This window comes from Pan troglodytes, chromosome 5, assembly GCF_028858775.2.
Source record: "Pan troglodytes isolate AG18354 chromosome 5, NHGRI_mPanTro3-v2.0_pri, whole genome shotgun sequence".
Classification (NCBI taxonomy): domain Eukaryota; kingdom Metazoa; phylum Chordata; class Mammalia; order Primates; family Hominidae; genus Pan; species Pan troglodytes.
The window spans coordinates 137,885,653-137,902,782 of NC_072403.2; the positions used below are offsets into that span (position 1 = coordinate 137,885,653).

The 17,130-nt window shown below is 35.5% G+C and overlaps 1 protein-coding gene across 12 annotated transcripts in view; it reads left to right on the plus strand.

Moving 5' to 3' along the window:
• The window catches only part of TRMT11 (tRNA methyltransferase 11 homolog), a 92,230-nt gene that overhangs the window by 21,266 nt on the left and 53,834 nt on the right, over window positions 1–17,130 (plus strand). For 9 of the 12 annotated variants that reach the window (XR_010158187.1, XR_010158188.1, XM_063813435.1 and 6 more), the window contains 5 exons: window positions 795–875; window positions 3,656–3,820; window positions 5,165–5,246; window positions 5,364–5,495; window positions 13,548–13,668. Coding sequence is in view for 7 of the 12 variants with exons in the window: in XM_063813435.1 (XP_063669505.1) it covers window positions 795–875; window positions 3,656–3,820; window positions 5,165–5,246; window positions 5,364–5,495; window positions 13,548–13,668 (581 nt within the window). In the remaining 5 variants the exon portion in view is untranslated. Of the gene's footprint in view, window positions 1–794; window positions 876–3,655; window positions 3,821–5,164; window positions 5,247–5,363; window positions 5,496–7,197; window positions 7,343–13,547; window positions 13,669–17,130 lie in introns of all 12 variants that reach the window. The other 3 variants (XR_010158191.1, XR_010158189.1, XR_010158190.1) reach the window with 1 other exon arrangement.

Genomic DNA, 17,130 nt, shown 5'->3' on the forward strand with positions numbered 1-17,130 from the left:
AAAAATAGTATTACCTTTCATTTTAAAGAGTTTCATTATTATTTTAACCTTTATTAAGATTTCTCTTCATGCATGAGCTGGTCACATCTGTCACATTACTTTGTCTGGTCAGATCGTATTGGGACAGTTGTTCTTACTTTGGTCACAGCACTAATAAAAACAGTTTGTTAATTATTTTGTGCATGTTTGATAATCGTTACTCAGAAATTTGTATTTACAGTTTAAAACAAGAGATAATTACTTGATTGGTTACAGGAGTAACTATATTAAAATAGTTAATTCTTACAAAAGTTAAAATATGTCCTAACCTTTTAATTTCTGTAAGAACTAATGTCTCACATAGTAATTATGCCCTCTTTATTTGTTTGAAACTCTGACTTCAGTGGGAATTGAGCCTAGTTGTCAGAATTTATTCTGTTTATTGCCAGCTGTTTGTATAAACAGCCTTTATATGCTCATTTTTCAGAAAGGAGCAAAATGTTTTTGTGTAGAGCTCTAAAAATATGATGAAAATGTCTAAATATACATTATTTTGACCAAAAAAAAGATAAAATAGTGCTGTTTAAAATAATGATGCAAGGGTATATATTAATTTCTCTACTTTGTTACCAGTTTAGTGATTATAGCTTAGGGGGTTGTGTTTTCAGTCCTGAGGCTTACTAAATATGTTACGACCAATGTCATTCCAGGATACTCTGCCTGCAGCTAGTTTCTAAGACTGGATGAAGTTAAATAGGAACAAACAGGAGTTTGGGACTTACTGGTTAACAGGTCAAAATTGTGTGATTTTTCAGGTGGCCTGCTGATAGCATGTGCTCATTTTGGTGCATATGTGTATGGGACAGACATAGACTACAACACAGTTCATGGCTTGGGTGAGTAGAGATTATAGACAGTGTTATAGTCGTTGCTGTGGTACCAAATGTACCTTTAAAAATACAGTTGACCCTGGAAGAACACAAGTTTGAATTGCACAGGTCCACTTATACTCAGATTTATTTCCATCTCTGCCCTCCTGAAACAACAAGGCCAATCCCTCCACTTCCTCTTCCTCCTCAGCCTGCTCAACATGAAGGTGATGAGGATGAAGACCTTTATGATGATCCACTTCCACTTCATGAATAGTAAATCTATTTTTACTGAATAAAGTAAGTATAACAGTAGGCTGTTAGTAGTTAAGTTCTGGGGGAGTCAAAAGTTATATGCATATTTTTGACTGTGTGAGGAGTTGGCACCCCAACCCCCATGTTGCTCAAGGGTCAACTGTAGTTTTATATGGCATTATTTTAATCTTCAAATACAAAATTGTGATATAATTTTACTTGTTTTTATAAGACTTCATTGGGTATCTACTTTTATGATCCATTGTGTACAGAGTGATTTCCTGGGGGAACATGAAGGTGAATGAGAAAAAGTCCTGCTCTCAGAGGGCTTTAAGGAAGTGCAGGAAAGTGATAACCCAGTGACCAGTTCAGAGCTATAATTTATTAATTATAACTAATTAATAAATATACATGATAATGAAACATATTTGGTTAAGATTATCACCACTCATTTAAAGATTATCACCAAAATTATTCACTAATCATACATTGACTATATACTGGATTAATAACTGGTCTTTGAGGTACTATTTATGTTTCTAATTTTATAACTGACCAAAACCTCTTTAAAGTAACTTTAAAGATTCTGCCTTGAACTGAGAGTACTTGAAACAGTCATCTGCTTTACTTTTCAGGTAATTATGGAAAATATTTTAAACTCTAGAAGCTTCAATAATGATGTGTGATTGGATGGAATTGAATCAAACTGAAAAAGTATTTCCTTATAGCTTAATGGTATTGAAAATGTCATTTTATTGATGATTTTGAGATTATTTGTGTTTATGTTGGTATTCATTATAATAACTGGGATCAGCCCTTATAATACTCTTTTCCTTTTCCTCACCCAGTATAAGTTATTGTATTGGTGAGCATTTATTATACTTTATTTTCTTTTGTGGAAGTAATTTGATATCTTGTACTGGTGACCTGTCTTTTTCCCTACCTTGACTGTAAAGAATTTAGTAACATTTATTAGGAAAATGAGTTATAATTTATTAGGTGTACATAAATGGGCTAGCAAGAAAAAGATATTCTTTATCTGAAATCTGTTTTTAAAAGTACTAAGAATTATTCCAATTTGCTTTTAGTAGAAGCAGTATATTTCTTTTAAGGAAATTGTCTTATATAATTTACTTGAATTTTTATTTATTAAAGTTATGTTTGGAAACTTATGTTGTAACCTTCAGTCTACTGGGGTAGAATTCTGATTGAGGTAGTTCCCTTAGAGCTTATCCAAGATACTGTTAGGTATACCCTCTGTTTGCTGTGGTTCTGAACTCTTACTTTATCCTAAAATATTCTCAAGTTTCTCCTGTTTTAAAAGTACAAAACTTTTTTTTTGGCAAATCTGTAGAGGTTCTCTAACTACCACTTTGTTTTCCTTTTCCATTTGCCAAAATGCTTCTTGAAAAACTAGTATAACTTGTTGTCACCTCTTCTTCATCTTTCACTCTCTTCTGGCCATTATTTTCCAGCTTCTGTGCCTATCATTCTGTTGAAAACGCTAACAAAGGCCACAGATTTATAGCATTTGACAGTGTTGACCTTCATACAGCCGCTCTTGGTTTCCTTGACAGTGGTCTTGGCAGGTGGTACTTTTACTTTTTTGTTTCTTCTCAGTCTACTTGATGCCCTGCAATTTTCTTTGATTTATGTTTATATATTGTTTTTTTCCAGGCGTCTACCTATCTTTGAGCACTTCGCTGTCACACTGCATGTTTTTCAGAGTCATGTCGTTCTTCTTTTGATTTTATAAGAATAATTATAGAGCAAACATGTAACTGCCTCCTAAGTGAACAAAAAGAATGTTATTCAGCCCTATGGAGTCAGTATAAGATTATATGCTGATAACTCCAAAGTCTGTATATTCTGGCCTTCAACTACCTGCTGAATGTCCCCACTGCGTATCTTTTTCTGAATGTTCTGCAGGTACCTCAAGGTACATCAAGATTGATATATCTTAAATGAATCTCATCTTTTTTCTTAAGCTTGTTTTTCTTCCTGGTTTCTCTGATATTAATCACTGGTGTCATCATCCTAAACTATCATGTCTCCTAAACAAGGAACTTACGAGCTTCTTTAGCCTTCCTTCCACTCCCACTTTAACTTTCATTAGCAATGTCTCCATTTTGCCTCCCTTCTTCATGGTCACAACTGCGGCGTTTCCCAAGTTCTCTCTCTTCATTTCTGTTTCATTTATCTGATTCATACTATCTCTACACAGGACTGTTTACTGCTGGAAGAAAGGAACCATATTCTCTTCAACTCTATCTTACTACAAAAATCTTCATACTTGAAAATATCGAATGAGTGTTTTAAGGCAGTTTTACTTGGAAGTTGACAGAACAAGATAAGTTAGACATCAGTACATTTTACTGTTATGTTGAAATTAAAATAACTATTTACTTGTATACATAAAATTAAGATTTTAAATGAAAGCAAATTTTGAATAAATGTAGGTTTCAGTGAGTTAAAACATTACTTTTTCTAAATGACTGAAAATAAGAATACTCTGTTTAATACTTTCTCTCTTCCTTTTTGTTTCCCTTCAGGAAAGGCTACTAGGAAAAACCAGAAGTGGAGAGGACCAGATGAAAACATTAGGGCCAATCTTCGTCAATATGGTTTAGAGAAGTATTACCTTGATGTCCTGGTTTCAGATGCATCTAAACCTTCCTGGAGGAAGGGCACATATTTTGATGCAATCATTACTGATCGTAAGTTTATTTTTATACAAAAGTAGGAGTAGGATTCGTTTTGTAAAATCATTTGCATTTAAAGTACAAAATTTACCAACACATGCACAAAATGCCAACTTGTCAGTATTTCTCCCATCTACCCCCAGCTTCCTCATCTTGTAAGGAGAAAGTTATGAAGGTACTTAACTACCTTGTTAAGGGCTTACTGTTTTGTTTTTTTAAACAAATATATTGACTTGCCATCCACTGTTATATCCTTTTATATTAACTTGTCACCCGTTTTTCCCTTCAGCTTATTTTTTTGAGGCATATATTTAGTATTTGTTTTTGTATTGACTATATATACCAACTGAAGCTCAAATGTCATTTGCAATTATGGTGTCAAATTTTGAACAGAGTTTCAGATATCACACATTTCTCTATGTGTAAGCATTTGTGTTTTTGTAGTGCCTGTTTTCACTGGCATCTCCTTTCTAGCATTACAAGAAATTTGGGGTTCTGTGGAACCACTGGGCCTGTGAACCTACTGAGCTTCAGGAATGTGCATGAAAATTTATTTTCCCATGCCTCATGAGGTTGTGAGTTTTTTAGGCAGCCTATCTAAGAATAGATCTGCCTTTTCTATAGTATTTGACAGTAAATCTGTAAAAAGTGGCAGAGTTCAGCCCTTCTATCTCAGCTCTCTTTAGTTCTTTGCTAACTTAGATTTTGTCAAATGTAATGTAACAAAAGAAAAATTATCAAGGCATTATGGTTTCAGTGTGAATATACTTTATGAAAATTTAGTTTTTTTTAAATTAACGGTTTGCTTTATTATTTGCTCTCCCACTCTGTGTTTACTTATATAAAATACATTTTTTTTTCCCGATCAACTTGAGAGTAAGTGGTATACATTGTGGCCTTTTACTCCTATACTTCAGTGTGTATTTACTAAGAATAAAGATAGTCTCTTAGCAAAAATACGGTTATCAAGTTCAGTAAATTGATAAAATACTTTCATCTACAGTTTACCATTCAGTTTTGTCAACTGACTCAGTAATAGCTTTTATGGCATATATTCTCCCTCTAGGACAGGATCTACTCTAGAGTCAGGTATTGCATTTCGTAATGATATCTTTTAGGCCTCCTTTAATTTGTAACACTTCCACAGCTTTTCTCAATGACTTTTATGACATTGACATATTTTAAGAAGACAGTTGCTCCTCCCCCAAGTCTTTATGTTGTACATTTTCAGTTGGATTTGTGCATTGGTGATGTTGTGTTCTTCTCAGGGTGTCACATTTGAAGGCAGCATGGCTGTTTGCCCTTGATCCATGATTTGGTGACTTTTGACTATCTGTGTTACCTTTGTTTTCTGTCTAGCTCCATATGGTATCAGAGAATCTACAAGAAGAACAGGTTCACAGAAGGAGATACCAAAGGGGATAGAAAAATGGGAAAAATGGTAAGTGAAATTTAAATATGATGTGTTACTACCTTGAGAAGAAGCATGTGGCTTCCCCGTTAACTTAGCACTCTTAAAATTTTTCACTGATTTTGAAATTTTCTTTCCTTTGTGTAGTCCAGAAAGCCATGTTCCTGTTTCCTTGAGTTATCATCTGAGTGATATGTTTCTTGACCTGTTAAACTTCGCAGCTGAGACCCTCGTTTTAGGTGGAAGACTAGTCTATTGGTTACCGGTGTATACGCCAGAGTATGTAATCTTAATTTTATTTTTAATTTCATTTTTCTTACAATGTTTGCGTATCTAGTATAATTTTCTCTTTATCTCTTCTTGCATTTGGTGCATCTTTATATTTAATTTGTAATAGCCTTTGTTTGCCTTCAAATGTGTATAAAATAGTCTTTTTATTTATTTAGTTTTTTGAGACAAGGTCTTGCTCTGTCACCCAGGCTGGAGTGCAGTGGTGCAATCATGACTCACTGCAGCCTTGACCTCCCAGGCTCAAGTGATCCTCCCACCTCAACCTCCTGAGTAGCTGGGACTACAGGCATGCGTCACCATGCTCAGCTATTTTTTATTTTTATTTTTTGTAGAGGTGGAGTCTCACTATGTTGCCCAGGTTGGTTTTAAACTTCTAGGCTCAAGCAGTCTACCTGCCTCAGCCTCCCGAAGTGTTGTGATTATAAGAGTGAGCCACTGTACTCAGCCTCCTTCTTTTCATCAACTGAATTGTTTTGACCTTGTTATTTTATATCAGGGGTTGGCAAACCACGGCCTATGGGCCAGATATGGTCCTCAGCCTGTGTTTATAAGGTTCTTGAGCTAGGACTAGTTTTTAGATTTTTGAAGTGTTGTTAAAAAATATCCACACAAAATAATATGTGACAGAAACATACAGTATGTGACCCACAAAATCTAAAATATTTACTCTCTGGCCCTTTATAGAAAAAGTTTTGCCAGCCCTTATTGTACCCTACACTTAGCTTAGTACCTATGGATCACAGCTGTTTTATAGCTCTTTTGCCAGTCTATAGATGTAATTTTCAACAGCTTAGCTAAAGGATTCACGCTTCTGCTACCTTCTAATGCTAGCTTTAATATATATTGGCTATTATGATTATCTTAAGTACAATAAATCAAAAGCTAAGACCAAAATAAGAGCTGTGCATATATTTAAAGCCCTGATTATGTTCAGCATTATTGCTTTGAGTTTTGTTATTCAGTAACTATTAAATATAAAGCTATATATATTAACAGTAAAAGACAAGACGTTTGAACAAGATGGAATGTTTAAATTTGAAAGGTATTGCCAAGCTCAGTAGGTTATTTCTTCAATCTGCCATAGATATATTTTTAATACAATTATTTTAATTCCTATATTTGTATTTGTATTTTATTTTATTTTATTTATTTTTTGAGACAGGGTTTCACTTTGTCACCCAGATTGGAGTACAGTGGCACCATCTCAGCTCACTGAAACCTCCACCTCCTGGGTTCAAGCGATACTCCCACCTCAGCCTTCCGAGTAGCTCGGATTACAGGTGCACACCACCACGGCCCGCTAAGTTTTGTATTTTTAATAGAGACGAGGTTTCACTGTGTTGGTCAGGCTGGTCTTGAACTCCTGACCTCATGATCCACCCACCTCAGCCTCCCAAAGTGTTGGGATTATAGGCGTGAGCCACCGTGTCTGGCCAATTCCTATATTTACTATACATAATTATACAGTGGTAACTGTCTTTTTCTACAAAGATTGGTAGTCCCTCAGGCTTTGGGACCCTCAGCTATTTCTTGTTGTTTGTTTTACAAATGCTGTATTTAAAATTACCATGGCCTAACTTTAGTTATGCATTTCGTTATCAGCTGATAAGAGAGAATACATTTGTACCCAGATCCCTTAACACTGAGTTTTTTTTTGTTGCTAATGATCATCTCATTTAACCTCTTTTAGAAACGAGGAAACTTAATTCCAAGGAGTGAAATGACCTATCTGAAGTTAAAAGCCAGCTAGCTAATTTGTTTCCTTATTCCCAGTGCTGTATTCACTTAATTCGACATCCTGCCAGATCCCGTATACTTAGTACATGAAATGATAGGTGAGGTTTTATTAATATTTTCAGATAAGAGTATATTTGTTCATGTCTTTGTAAAAAGGGTTGCTGCCTTAGACAAACTGAATTCCAGCAACAAGCTACTTGCTTTTTGTTTAATTCAAGTTGTAGGGCTAAAATAAAAAAAAAAATACTGTGAAGTAATTTCAAACTTACAGAAGTTTCAAATACAATACAGAAAACTCCCATCTCTACCCTTATCCAGATTTTTCCAATATTAGCATATATCTACCTCTCCCCACTCCTGCACATATCTATTATCACTAATCTTTTTTTTGAGACGGAGTCTCACTCTGTCACCCAGGCTGGAGTGCAGTGGCATGATCTTGGCTCACTGCAAGCTCTGCCTTCCGGGTTCACGCCATTCTCCTGCCTCAGCCTCCCAAGTAGCTGGGACTACAGGTGTCTGCCACCGCGCCCAGCTAATTTTTTGTATTTTTTTAGTAGAGACAGGGTTTTACCATGTTAGCCAGGATGGTCTTGATCTCCTGACCTCTTGATCCACCTGCCTCGGTGCTGGGATTACAGGTGTGAGCCACTGCGCCCAGCCTATCACTAATCTTTTTGAAACCATTTGAGAAGTTGTTGGTATGGTGCCCTCTTACCTCTATATATGTCATTGTATTTTTCAGAAACAAGAACATTCCTATCTAACCATGATCCACCCTGCAAGTCTGGAAGTTAGCATTTATAACACTATTCCATGCAGATCAGAGACACCATTCAAATTTTACCAATTGCAATCCATGTAGGAAACTGTGCTGTAATCATCTATCCTATCCTTTTTTGGTCTTCTGTGGTCTGGAATATTTTCTTTCTTTCCATATCTCTTGTGTCCTTGGAAGTTTTGTAGAGGACATGGCTTATATTCTGAGTGTTGACTCTCAACCGGGGCCATCTGATGTTTCTTCTATGACCAGAATGAGGTCATGCTTTCTTGGTAGGAATACCACAAACATGATCTTTGCAGCACATCATAGGGCACACAAAGCCACTCCTCCTGGTAATGTTAACTTTGATTGTGTGGTCGGGCTCTTCTCTGTCAGATTTCTCCTCTCTGAATCATCATTTTCTTCTTTGATTTGTATTTTATGGGGAAATAAGATTACACTAATATCTTGTTTTTCATCAAACCACTACTCAGATTGATGACTCCATTGTTGACAGCCACTTCTGAGGTGGTTGCCAAGTGATTCTTTTTTCCATCATTTCTTTTGCATTTTTAAGTTGGTATTCTGTAAGAAAGAGCTTTTCTTTCTGCCCCATTTACTTCATTGATTTATTTATAGTGGTATGGAGTCATGGATTCCTATATTATTCATTGGGTTGTAATTTATTAGTAGCAGTATTTTGTTGCTCAAATTGTCCCAGATTTGACCAGTGGGAGTTTGTTTGAGCTGGCTCTTCTGTCCTTTTGAAATATCCTCAGTAGTTTTTTATGTAAGTCCTTCCTTTTTAGCATATCTGACTGTTCACTGTTTTGCAGTTTACTATTTAATTATAATCAAAATCATATGTGGTTGAGAATTTATTTTGGAGTTCTTTTATTCCTTTATAAAAAGTAATATTGGAGGTTCTTTAAACTGAATGTATTTCTAAAGACTTTAAAAAGTGGCCACTGGATATTTCTTCAATGACTTCTCTATTTTAGTAATTTTAGATGAGGGAAGATTTCCAAATACGTATAACCAAAGTGATGTTTTAGAAAGGGAAAAGGGAGACATGTTTTAGGGATTTTTTTTTTTTTTTGTCTTAGATGTTTTATCAATGGATAGATTTCTTCTAGTTATGTGTCTAACACATGTGGGAAGACAATGGTGGCATTTGTTTCCCTGAGTTTTTGGCCCCTGGAGAGGGTTATTTTCAGATCCCCTGATGTTCATTATTAGACCTCAATTGTGTCTTCTCTCTTTAAGCCTAAAGCGATCTTATTAATTATTAATAGTGAACTAAATTTGTCTTGAGTTTATGCTAGAAACATGAACTTCATATTCAAGGTCTTTACTCTTTTGAAAATTCTTTACTGTTTTGAAAATAACACAGTATCAAGATGAATTTGAGTCTAAAGTCATCTGTAAAAGTTTGAAATAATATTCTTTTGAATTAAACAGTTTAGAATAGTTTAACTATGTTATATTGAAAATGTAGCTTTATATTGGACCAGGAATAAAAAGGAATTCAATTTACAATTGTACCTTAGTGTAGTTTAATTTTAAGTCTTTTGTATTTTTGGTGTGGTGAATGTAGGCTATTAGTTCTATTACTGAATTAATTTACTCTCAGCCAAACCCTGTTATATGATTCAAGTTACACATTATAACCAAGTTCAGGTATTATTTTAACCCAGGATTGATTGAAAAGTATAAGACATAAAAGCAAAATACTGCCTAAAAGCTTAGTTGTATATGGAAAATTGTGAGAGCTAATGATTGAAAAGGATTTTCTCCCTGTTTGACAATTTAAATTGCAGTAAAGAAACTGCTACTCAGAAACTTCTGCTGTTCTTTTTCCTTCTAGTCTACACTCTCCCCACTCCGGTATATCAGACTTTTTGCCAGCATCAAGATACTCTGTGCATTTTATGTATTTTCACTTTTGTTTATTCTGTCCCCATTGTTTGAGATGCCCTTTCTTCTTTCCTCAACTGGTAAAAATCTAGTCATTTTTCTAGGCCTGGCTTAATTGTCACCACTTCTGTGACACTTTCTCAGATACTTCTCAGCAGAATTAATCAGTCCGTCCTCTGTGCTCTCATAATAGCTTGTTTTTACTGCTTATAGAGACTTAACACATAAAATTACTGTAGACTGTTGGTATTTGTGAGTTTATTATTTACAATTTTGACTACTTACAAATGACCCAGATTATGTGTTGCAATCATGTGTACAGGGCATCAATCCAGTGTGTACACATACAATCCAGGTGTTTGATGTCATAGGAGTCAGTGTGCTACTGAGTGAGTGTAGCTGTTTGCCCAGGCTCCATATATCCATTTAGCTTTATCTAATTTCATTGTACACAGATAACTCTTGAAGTGATTAGAAACAGTGTTTCTTTATAAACGATGACCTTTATAGAAATCCAGCTGCTAGTGTTAGTGATAACATGATGACATACTTATATTAAAATAGCACATTGTACCCCCCAAATATATACAATTATAATTCATTAATTAAAAATTTTTAAAAAGGTGAGAAAGAAGCTAATAATGTGCCCCAAAGTAGGACTTGGAAATAAATTTTGATTGTAGTAAGATGAACTTTGCGATGCCTATAATGAGTGAAGAGAACATGTTTTTCATCTCTTACTTAGGAAAGAGGAAAAAGTGATTTTTAAGCTGTTTTTAGTAAATGTTCAATCAATGCAAAATCTGTTTCTCAAATGGGAGCTGAAATTCTAGTGACATTTGGGAAGTAGTTGAAGCATGAAGATTCACAGGAAAATGAGTGACAGTCAAAATTGATTCGTGGAAAATCTAGGGGCCTATGTACACAATTATTTTTTTTTAATTGACATAGAATTTGTATACCATGAAATTCACCCCCTTAACGTATACAACTTCATGGTTTTTAGTTTATCCACAAAGTTGTGTGACCATCACCACTAGGTAATTCCAGAACATTTTCCTCACCCCCGAGAAGTACCCCACAGACATTAGCAGTTACCACCCCTCTACCTCTGTCAACCACTTGTCAATCTCTGTGGATTTGCCTATTAAGGATGATTTAGTTTTTAAATAGACAACTTGGATTGTAGGGGGATATTAATAAAAACAGGGAATTAAGATAGGATTTAGTACTGTCATAATGGTCCAGGCAAAATATAGATTTATGCCTTCTACTTAACCACTTGCGAACATTCCATTGGAATGAAATATATTGGTAAATATACAGTGAATAATTTTATTTTACTTTATTTTATTTTTTTTTGAGACAGTTTCGCTCTTGTTGCCCAGGCTAGAGTGCAGTGGCGTGATCTCGGCTCACTACAACCTCCACCTCCCAGGTTCAAGCGATTCTCCTGCCTCAGCCTCCCAAGTAGCTGGGATTACAGGCATGTGCCACCATGCCTGGCTAATTTTGTATTTTTAGCAGAGACGGGGTTTCACCATGTTGGCCAGGCTGGTCTCGAACTCCTGACCTCAGGTGATCCACCTGCCTTGGCCTCCCAAAGCACTAGGATTACAGGCGTGAGCCACCACGCCCAGCTGAAGAATTTTTTAACTGCTATTTTTTAATCTTTTTAGTATGGTGCTTTGGGAGTGTATTGTTAAATTGATTGGCTCATTAATATAATAGATTAATTGTTAAAAATGAATTAAGATCGAGTCAAAAAAGATAATATGAAACATGCAAATATGTTTTTCTGCTGTTAAAACCAAATGCAGCAACTTAGTTTAGCAGTTTAGCGTCATTCATGTCATAGATGTTAATTAAAATTGTGTTGGTACTTTGGATTTGATTGATAAATTTGCTTTTTGGGTTTTATAGTTATATTAGGGATCTAAACATGAAGAGTTTATATCTAATTTATGCTTGTGCATATTTAAGTGACACCTTAATAAAAAAATACTTTAAGTCAGTCCACCAGGAAGTAAAAGATTTTTTTTCCTTTAAAAATTAGTATATTACTTAGTTTGACACAAACTGTTTCCAGCATCTATAGATCCTACGGTTTGCAAGCTTAAGGTTAAGGCTATATCTTCTCTCTGTTAGCACTTTTTATTTTAGTCTCAACCATGGTGTACAATATATTCTTTCTACTGTACTCCAGCCTCGGCAACAGAGCAAGATCCTGTCTCTGAAAAAGTAAAAAAAGAATGAATTCTTTCATGTCATAAATGCATTGCATGAAGATTCAAAATTTGATGTCATTGTTATAAGAAGGACAACATTTCTGGCTATGTAGTGAACATTAAAGAATTACTAGATGAGGTGAAATCTGAAGTGCTCATTACTTATTGGAAAGCTCTAGGAAGAAGTCAGAGAATGACTTCAAGATAATTCTTTCCACTGATAATAAAGTGAAGTGCATTGTGAATGATGCTTGGGAAGTGGGTGATGATGGGTTTGAGCATATGGTTGAGGTAATAGGGAGAGCTCGTTGAAGGTCAGTGGGACCTAGAAAAGTTCATGAAAGAGTGGTGGTGAAAACAGTGTTGATGCATTAAAACAGGTAGCTGAGATTGTGGTCCTTTACATGAAAAACTAATCAGCACCTTTGCTATTTTGGAGCAGACCTTTAAGATTACCTGTATAATAAATGTCTGCAGACACCATCCAAAAAGGTGTAAAAAATTGCAAAGGAAAAATAAATACTGGCCAACACAGTGTTCTTAAAAGTACCCATGCCTAGTGAGTCACCTCCCTTGCTGTTCTTTCACATTCTGTTCCATAGCTGTTTCTCCCACCTCTGTTACCTATTTCTTTGGCCAAGATTGATGCTAACAACCTGTCAGATGCCAGATTCTGAACTCCTGCTATTGACTCCTGCTTTCTAGACATTGTCATCATCTTCATCCATGTAGGACATGTGCTGTACAGCAGCACTCTCCACCACTCATTGGCATATTTTCATTTTGTTTCCTGGTTCATATGACCAGAAGACTGATGTAATCTGTAGTGTTTATTTTAGTTGTAGTTTATTTGAATAATTTTACAAATAACTTTAGTTCTGTATTTACAGACGTAATAGAGACGTTTTTAAATTAGATGTTTAAATTTTAACAAGACGTTATTAAAATTTTACGGGCACTTCATTTTAGAGGGGAAAGTATATGCTGTAGTGGATTATACACTTCGGGAATTTATAAAAATCTACAGATGAATCAGTCCTTCATGAATGTCAAGGGATATTGTTGAGTGTATTTTTGTCTACTCTTGTGGAATTCTGTAGGGTGGAATCATCTTGTACTTTTGTGGTTTAAATGTTTGGCATTCTTCAACAAAACATACTTACAATATTTCTCTCTCTCTTATTCTACAGGTAAAAAATTTAACTGCATTTTTGGGATATGATAAAATTAAGCTACTTTGCTTATAGATAGTTTATGGGTCATGTGGACAGTTAGCATATGTGGGGAAAAAGAGCATGTAGTGGAAGAACATCCCACACTACACTGGACGATCCCCATGATTCTTTGTGGCCCACACATGTGAGTGTTCCTAACAGTCAGCTGTTCTTTCTTCAGATACACTGAAGAGATGGTGCCTTGGCACCCTTGCCTGGAACTCGTTAGCAACTGCGAGCAGAAGCTTTCCAGTCACACATCAAGGCGCTTGATCACAATGGAAAAGGTGAAGAAATTTGAGGTAAATTGCTTCAGTATTTTTGGGATAAATTCTGAAAGAATCAAAAGTAGTTGTTTCTAAATAGTTTTCCTGTGATAGAGTTTGGAAATGTTATTCCTTGATATTTTAAAAATTACAGATCAATTTAGGAAGAGGCAGAAGTTGAAGAGATTTGTGGCATCCAGTTGGGATTGAAGGGTAGGAGTTGGATATAGACATAGACATTGAGTAGAGTTCAAATAGATGTTGACCCTCACTTCTCAGGCTTTATTTGATATCCTTGTTGCTAACTCAGTTATAAAACAGCATTATTAAACAACTGTTATCTAATTAGCAATGTCCTAGTTACCATTTTTCTCCAAAAGCAGAACCTACTTGATTGCAGACTGTAATGAAGAGAATATGTTGCTTTATAAATAAAGAGAGAAAGTAAATGTCCCCAGTTTGTTAGGGTCCAACACATTCTCTCTTTGTCTCTCTCTTACATACAAAATTCTTACTCTCTTACATTCATTACATTCTTACAAAATTCATACTCTCTTACATACAAAATTCATTTAAGCTTAAGAAAGAATGAAACGTTTGTTATTTCATGCCCAGACGAGAGTTGACATGAATAGTGCCTCATAATGGAGCTTAATTAAATCTACAAAAGCTCTTTGGGCTGTACTTCTGTCGATTGACAACCAAAGCTCTCTTAAATTCACTGGAAACTTGGATGACCCCCATTCTTGCTTTGGACCTTTAAGGTAAGCAGAAGAAAGGTAGTAATGTCTGAAGATTTTTCCTTAGTGATTTTTTTTTTTTTTTGAGACAGAGTTTCCCTCTTTCACCCAGGCAATCTCGGCTCACTGCAACCTCCACCTTCTGGTTTCAAGTGATTCTCCTGCCTCAGCCTCCTGAGTAGCTGGGATTACAGGTGCCTGCCACTATGCCTGGCTGATTTTTTTTTTTTGTATTTTTAATAGAGACGGGGTTTTACCATGTTGGCCAGGCTGGTCTTGAACTCCTGACCTCTTGATCTGCCTGTCTTGGCCTCCCAAAGTGTTGGGATTACAGGCGTGAGCCACCGCGTCCAGACTGAAGATTTTTCATACCCATCTCTAGCCTGCATTTGATTTGTTTTTATATAGTTCCCATCTTACAGATTATTTCATAGTAATGAAAACTAATATTTGTACAGTGCCTTTTGCATGTATTATTTTACATCATTGTTTTCGTCCTTTTTATTTTCATTTGCTGTCTCTAATTTAGACCCTTATTACCATACACCTGGTTTATGTTCACAGTCTCCTAAATGATCTCCTTCATACCGCTAGTTTATATGTTGAATGAATCTTCCTAAAAACACTGCATTCATTATGTCACTACCTTATGCAAAATCTTTTTTTATTACTGAAAAATGTTCAGAATTTTCAGTGTGACATAAACTATCTTCTGTAATCAGGCTCCAATATCAGGGCATTTCAGAAAGCTAACCTATACATCTATATAAGTAGTTGATTGGTATCTACTATATGTATATATAGGTATATGTGTACATACATATAAACATATGGATGTATAGGTATATGGTGTAATTAAAATGAAAATGTATGGCAGTCATTTTTAAAACAAAAATACTAGAAGTTTATATTCAAATGGAGTGGAATCTTTGTACTCATTCGATTTCTGTCATAATTTTTCAGCATGTTCTTGAAACTTACCTTTAAGATTTGCCTTTAAAGAAGTATTCTTTTATTAATCAGTTATTTTGTTTTATAGTAACACCTTGCTTTTCTTAAAATGATTTTACTGGACTTTGCTGCTCTTATTTTATACCAGACTAATTATTTAAAGTTGTTTTTGGAAATCAAATTCTATTTCAAGGATGATGATTTGCCATTAAACCATTAAACATTTAAAACATTGCAGATTCAGAAATTCTATAAATAGTTTCCAAATTGTTTGGCATCATTACAGCCTTCTAGAATGAAAATTTTAAATGACTAACATTTATTTGGGTGTACAGTAGAAGCCCTCTTAACGTCCATTTCAAACCCCGTTGATTAACCAATACTGGCCATTCCTTCTCTAAAACACACTGCCTGGGCCAGGCGCGGTGGCTCACGCCTGTAATCCCAGCACTTTGGGAGGCCGAGGTGGGCAGATCACGAGGCCAGGAGTTCGAGACGTGCCTGGCCAACGTAGTGAAACCCCATCTCTACTAAAAATACAAAAATTACCTGGGCATGGTGGCACACACCTGTAGTCCCAGTGACTTGGGGGGGCTGAGGCAGGAGAATCACTTGAACCAGGGAGGTGGAGGTTGCAGTGAGCCGAGATTGCATCACTGCACTCCAGCCTGGTGACAGAGTGAGACTCTGTCTCAAAACAAACAACAACAAAAAAAATAAAAACCACACTGCCTGATGCAATAATATGTTGTATGTTGAATACTTTCAGCTGGTGAGTCGCTTGATCTCTACTATATTTATATACAGTACTTGTGCTTCTATCAGCTGAATTATCTGTTTAACAAGAGTCTGTTGTGGTGTTCTCAGAGCTGTTTATGCCAGTTATATTTGTTACAGTAATTATGTAATCTACTTAAATACTAGTTAGACCAGTGAAATATTTGTGTACGAATACAGTTGTAATTTCAATAAAAACTAAGTTAATGCTTTAGAAAGAACAAAGTGGGTTGCTTAAAAAAAAGACTTGAATTGGAAATGGCTTTGAAAAAAGTAATTGCAATCTAGGTTTTTGCACCCAGATTGCTTTGTAAGCTCTTGCATCATTTTATAGAAGCCAAAACTAGAATTCTTTATAGGTCTTGATTCTGTATGAATATATACAAATGAATATTGTTTTTTAAGTTAAAATAAGTTTAATATGTTTACAAAGCATTTTAATTTCTTCCTGCTTTTATTTACCTTATCCAGTTAACTAATTGTATTGGTGTGCTTGGGCTGGCGTAACCAAATACCACAGACTGGGCGACTTAACAGAAATTTATTTTCTTACAGTTCTGGAGGCTGGAAATTCAAGAGTAAGGTGTCAGCAGACTTGGCTTCTTGCAGGTGTCCACTGTCTTGCTGTCTTCACAAGGCCTTTCCTTTGTGCATCTGCACTTCTGGTGTCTCTTTCTCTTCTTTTTGTTTTGGATTTAGACAGTGTCTCACTCTATCACCCAGGCTAGAATACAGTGGCACTATTACACCTCACTGTAACCTCAAACTCCTGGGCTCAAGCCATCCTCCAGCCTTACCCGACTGTCTTCCTCTTCTTAAAAGAATGACAGTCCTATTGGATTAAGGCCCTGCCTTTAAGATTTCATTTATGCATAATTACCTCCTTAAAGGCCCTGTCTTCAAATACAGTCATATTGAGGGTTAGGGCCTTAACATATGAATTTTAGGGTAGAACAGAATTCATTCCATTACACTAACCATCACCAATGCCCATCACATTGAATAAGAGGAGTCTGTTGTATGTTAGAGG